General features: G+C 55.8%; 1 protein-coding gene across 3 annotated transcripts in view; it reads left to right on the forward strand.

The window, feature by feature from the left end:
* Positions 1-3,464, forward strand: part of ANKRD11 (ankyrin repeat domain containing 11) — a 133,575-nt gene extending 130,111 nt beyond the window's left edge. For all 3 annotated transcript variants that reach the window (XM_050311249.1, XM_050311250.1, XM_050311251.1), the window contains 4 exons: positions 467-565; positions 656-799; positions 1,347-1,439; positions 2,243-3,464. In XM_050311249.1, coding sequence (XP_050167206.1) covers positions 467-565; positions 656-799; positions 1,347-1,439; positions 2,243-2,428 — 522 coding nt within the window. In that variant the 3' untranslated portion in view covers positions 2,429-3,464. The remainder of the gene's footprint in view (positions 1-466; positions 566-655; positions 800-1,346; positions 1,440-2,242) is intronic.
* Positions 3,465-6,000: the final 2,536 nt, after the last annotated feature.

Here is a 6,000-nt window from a genome sequence, read left to right on the forward strand (position 1 = left end):
TGTTCACATCTTGTTCCTTCCTAGACTTCCTAGACCAACCTGCTCCTCTGCTGGCAACTGGGACTGTGGTGGAGGAACACCTTGCTCCCCAGAAGGTGCAGGATAGATCAGGACACAAGCTCCCATCCTGGGGCACAGACCAGGCTGCTCTTGGCAGTGGTTCTCCAACATTCAGACACACTTGGGCACCTGCACAACCTGCCCTGTGGCACATGGAGGGGTTCGGGCTCTAATTCTGGAAGCTGAGCTCTCCTTCTAGCACTGGGCACCTTTTGCTCTGTTGCCTCACACTTACTGAGGTCTGAGCACCAGCGGGACCTTGTCCTCGGCAGACCTTCTGTCTATGACACCGCTCCCTCTCCAAGCCCATGGCCAGTGTGCATTTCAGGATTCAGGCAGCACCCCAGGCTGTGCTACCAGCAGTGATCCTGGCTCTGACCCTCTGGCTCTAACCCTGTGCCCACAGATTGCCCCACCGCCGTCGCTCGCCGAGCCGCTCAAGGAGCTCTTCAAGCAGCAGGAGGCCGTGCGGGGGAAACTGCGGCTCCAGCACAGCATAGAGCGGGTAAGGGGACACTCAGACGGGGAACAAGGCCCAAATTTCCTGTGCTGGGGGGGCTGAGGCTGCCATGCTCACTGCTTTGCTCTTCCTCAGGAGAAGCTCATCGTCTCCTGCGAGCAGGAGATCCTGAGGGTTCACTGCCGGGCAGCGAGGACCATCGCCAACCAGGCCGTGCCCTTCAGTGCCTGCACCATGCTGCTGGACTCCGAGGTGTACAACATGCCTCTAGAAAATCAGGTCAGTGCCTGTCTCGGTGAGGAGAAGTGTCTCAGGTTCTGCCCTTCCTGGTCAGGATCATCTCACACACTGGAAAGGTTTATTTTACTACTCTCTGGGTCTTTTTGTGTGAAAGGAAGGGGAGAGAGCCATGACTCTGCTGCACTATGGGAGGGATCCTGGGTAGGGACAGGATCCTGGGATTTATTAGTGACCTGTATATTGATCCAGGAGCATTTCCCAGCCAAGTGTCTGTGCTACTGTGATCTTGGCATGAGTTGAATGAGACAGAGGTGTGCAGGGCTGACATGGACAGATGCCCTGCAGAGCATGTTAAAACAGGGAGTGTGTGCACCCAGGCATGTGTGCATCCCCATCCAAGGCTGAAGCCCTGGAAAGGGTTTCAGGCGGAGCTGGAAGAGGCATGCTCCATCCTCCATCCCTGCAGGCACCTCATTTCTGAGGAGTGTGTGCCCCAGGAGGGGTTTGAATGTGGCCTGTGAGACCTGTAACTGCTTAAAGTAAAAAATAATCCCCCATGTCATTCCTTTTGCTGTCCTTTGCTTAGGGAGACGAAAACAAATCGGTCAGAGACCGTTTCAACGCGCGACAGTTCATTTCCTGGCTGCAGGATGTGGATGACAAGTACGATCGGATGAAGGTGAGAGCTGTGGGAGCCCCGTGCTCAGGGCTGGGGCATTCTAGAAGGGTCCTGGCTGTGGCTGGAGCCTGGAAGATGCCTTAGTGGTTTCCAGCACAGAGTGGGTGTTGTTGAGGTGGTCAGGGCAGGGTTGCATGGTGGGGATGCTCCCATGCATGGCACAGTGGAGTGTTGGGATCCTCTGCAGCGATTTGGGAAGCACAGTGGCCTCTTGCTGGTTCCAAAAATGGGGAGGGGAGACAAGTTCAGCTTGGGGCTGAATTCAGCTGTGATTCCCCCTCATATCATCTGGTTGGAGCTTTCCCAGTCATTTGAACCCTCAGGGGCTGCTCTTTGCCAGGAGCATGTACTGCAGTGAACCTGTGGAGAGCTTCAGGGTGACAGGAGCCCAGGCAATGATTCGAGAAAGCTCTGAGAGGCAAACTCTGGCATGGGAAGGAGCAGGGACAGTTGTGATGCAGCTGGTACCACAGAAGGGGTTGGCAGCTCCCACAAAGGGAGAAGGTCCCTGTGGAGGCCAATGGGGACTGTACCAAAGTGGTCATTGGTGGTGTCCATGCTCTGGGGTACTCCAAGCCTTTCAAACCCAAAGCTTTTGGGTTTGCCCCAGCTCCTGCTGGAATTGGGCTCAGCAGACATGCCAAATCCAGCTGTCCTGTGTGTGGCATCCCTTGCTGCATTTAATGCTGTGCCCAGCTCAGTGGCTGCACATCCCCTGCGTTTGCTGGGTGGGACGGGCAGCAGGACCCTCTCCTGCCTTCTCCCACTCCCCTCTCACCTCCTGCTGGTTTTTCCTAATCCAGACATGCCTGCTCATGCGACAGCAACACGAAGCAGCTGCCTTGAATGCAGTGCAGAGGATGGAGTGGCAGCTGAAGGTGCAGGAGCTGGACCCCGCGGGGCACAAATCCCTCTGCGTGAACGAGGTGCCCTCGTTCTATGTGCCAATGGTCGACGTGAACGATGACTTCGTGCTCTTGCCGGCATGACAGTTCCACCCCAGGAGACATCACTGAACACTGGCAAGGACGGGAGCGCTCCGAGGTCGGGCGGTCGAGCTCACATTCACCTTTACCGCTTGCTGATGAATCCCTGGTCAGAGGAGGAGGAAGCAGCTATCGGCAGAAATCAAAACAATAAGAAAAAATAATTGCACTTTCTTCACAACGTGTCCCTCGCTTCCGGACTGACGGCAGCTCCGCGGGGCAGCGGGCCGGGCGCAGCTCCTTCCCACCGGCGGCTGCGGCAGGGAGGCACCGGGCAGTGCCGGCGGCGGGCATTTGGCGGCCCCGAGACTGGCCAGGGCACGGAGGGAGGAGGCCAAGGACACCGTGTGTGTGTTGCAGAAGCTGCTGAGCGGGGCCAGCAACCACGTGAACCATGTACTTGTGAACACCGTGATTTCCAGCTCTCTGTTTTCCACCAGGCGCGGATCTCCTCTCGGAGAAGCTGCAGTAGGAAACCATGGGGGGGAGGGGGGGATGTTTGAGTTTCTCGTTCCATCATGGGTATGTCTACAAAAAAAAAAAAAAAAAACACACAAAAAAAGAGTCACAAAAGAACCCCAATTAGAAACAAAAAGACAGTGTCCAAGTTGGGCAGCAGCGGCTCGGAGCAGGGACGGCTCCGGGATGTGCCCACAGCAGCCGCTGCCACCGTTGGGGACAAGCAGAGGAGCCGCCGGGGCGGCACGGCCGGGGAGACGGCGACGCAGAGAAAGGACTTTGCCAACTGTGTTTTTAATGGAGTAAAATCCACGTGGTTTATATATTTTTTCCTTTAATCTTGGGCATTTCGTTTCTCTTTCTGAGAACATAACTTGAAAACACTACAGAGCCAATACTCATATAAAGAAAAATTGTATCCCATAAATGCTGTACAGTTTTTATATACATTAACAATGTACTTTTGCTGCCTTCTAGATAATTTATTTTGCAACACATTACTGCACAGTTGTAAATAACTTATGTACTGTAACATCACTTTCAGTTATGTGTAAAGAAATAAATAAATTAATTAAAATTATCTTTGTATTTATAGTTCACTCTGGGCAGCATTTTCCCTGTCAAGGAAAAGGTTGCCCAGAGAAGCTGTGGCTGCCCCAGCCCTGGAAGTGTTCCAGGCCAGGTTGGAGCAGCCTGGTCTAGTGGAAGGTGTCCCTGCCCATGGCAGGGGCTGGAACAAGATGAGTTTTGAGGTCCCTTCCAACCCAAACCATTTCATGGTTCTGTGATTTTGAACTTTGTTTTTCTCCCCTTTTCCTCCCCGTGTGTCCAGTGGCATTGGAAACCCTTCAGCTGGTTGTGATGGGGTGGACCATGGGGAGAGGGGACCCCGCCTGTGCCATGTGCCAGCTGGGAGGTCACAGTGTGACATGAAGAATGTTTGGGCTCAGGCTGGTGAGTTTACAGCCCATGTAGTGACTGTGAGCCGAGGAGCTGCTCTTTAGGGGCTGCAGAGTCTGGAGAAGGATGAGTGGACCTGGACTTAATGCAGGGGGCAAAATTGATTGTCAGCTCAGGGATGCAGCTGGAGGCAGGTCTAGTGCCTATCCAAGACTTCTGTGATTTCCTTCCACCTGCTGCCCAGCCTTTCCCAATGGGCAGCTGCCCACATCTGCTGTCCCCAGGCTGGTGTTCCGGGATGAGGGGTGGCCTCCGTGGATGCCCGGTGCCAGCTCTGAGTTCTCCGGCTTCTTCTGTTGGATTTTCCTGGGTGCTCATGCTGGTTCAGTGTCTCAGCTGCCACTTTGGGAAGCAAAGATATTCCAAATGCCATTTGGCTCCTCTTCCTCTGCTAGTGAGGCTGTGCTGAGGGGACCCCTCGTTCAGCCCCCAGCCCAGTTCCTGCCTCGCTCCCACTGGCTTTGCAGCCAGCTGTGGAATTTTCCATGGTCTTAGCATGGGGACCTTGAGGGTTTTACTCCAACGTGTCTCAGCGGGGAGGGGGGGTGTCCCACCTTTCCCTGCCCAACCCCCAGCTCCTGCTTTGGCACTACTGGCACCAGGACCAGGGATCACCACAGCGGGATCACCCACTGCAGCTGTAGCAGGATAGGTGTGCCATGTCCCACCTACAGCCAGAGGGATTTTTCCCCCCATCCTTGCCCTGGGCTGTGGGATCAGGGTGGGCAACTAGTGCCCTGGGACTGGGGGCTGCTTCTGTGTTCAGGGACTTCAAGAAAGCAGACACAAATACATTATTTAATTAATTTCCAGCCCTGCTCTTTACTTTGTTAAATAAAATTCATCTGTGTAGGCACGGGAGAGGCCTTCTATCAGTGTGCAAAGCAGGAAAGTCCTGTGGGCTCATCTGACCACGGTACTGATGGCCTTGGGAGTCTCCAGGGTCAGTTTTCCTCGTGGCACTGTTCCTCCCAGCTGGGTCCATGGGTACAGATCCCATGGAGGGAGGCAAAGAAATGCAGATGTGATTTTTTTATTTAATGTGATTTTTCAGTGTGACTTTGTAGGTGTGATTTTTCAATGTGATTTTCAATGTGACTTTTTAATGTGATTTTGCAGATGGAATCTTTTCCACCGTGGCAGGTCCAGAGCTGAGCGCCTGAGAAATGCTGCTGCCCCCAGAAATCACGTCTGTGAGTAAATTTTAAAAAGAAGAGGGGAAAAAAATCTCTGTTTCCAGCTCGGCTGCTCCACTGGCTCTTCCCACAAGGTAATGTGGTGCTGGGTGCCCACCAGTTCTCTTCCTGGGGGAGGGTCATAGATCCCACTGCCCTCCTTTGAGGTTTAAGGGGACCTAGTGTATTTGTGCGTGTTCACAGATGTGTCCTGGCACTCCCAGCTGCACCCAAGCACCCCCAACACTGGCTGGGCCGGGCTTGCCCCAGTGCCAAGAGGATGCCTTGGTTTGGAGCACCATGGAGGAAGGGGGGCTGAGCTGGGGCTGGGGAGTGAACTGGGGCTGGGGGGGGGCAAAAAGTGGGAGCGGGGGTGAGTTGGATTTAGGGAGCTGAGCTGGGGTTGAGGAGTGAAGGGGCGTTGGGGAGCCAAACCGGGTTCCAGGCTTGGGAGGGGGGTAAACCGGGCTGGGATGTGAACGGGGCTGGGGGGATTGAACCCAGTGTTGGGGGACGAAACTGGGGCTGGGAGGACTGAAACGGGGTGGCGAGGGGGCGAACAGAGGCTGAGGGGGTGATCAAATCGGGGCTGGACAAACTGGGTTTGGGGTGGCGAACTGAGCTGGAGCTGGGGGGGGCACGAACCGCGAGTGGGATGTGTGAACCGGGCTTGGCGGGAGGGCAAACTGGGGCTGAGGGGGGCGAAGCGGGTTAAGGGGCGGCTGAACTGGGATTGGGGTGTGTGAACTGGGCTGGGGAGACAAACCGGGCTTGGGCGGGGGGTGCAAACCAGGTCTGCTCCCCATGTTGGGGGGCGCGAACCAGGCTTTGGGCGTGATGAACCGAGTCTGGGGGGCCTGAACCGGTGCTGGGAAAGGGGGTGTCAGAGCCGGGGGAGGCCCGGTCGGGGCGGTGCCGCGGGGCGGGTCCGCCCGGTGCCGCCCCCACCTGCCCTCGCCGAGCGCGGGCGCGATCGCGGCG

Source organism: Myiozetetes cayanensis, unplaced genomic scaffold (genome assembly GCF_022539395.1).
Source record: "Myiozetetes cayanensis isolate MyiCay16 unplaced genomic scaffold, myiCay2020 scf16, whole genome shotgun sequence".
NCBI classification, from domain to species: Eukaryota; Metazoa; Chordata; class Aves; order Passeriformes; family Tyrannidae; genus Myiozetetes; species Myiozetetes cayanensis.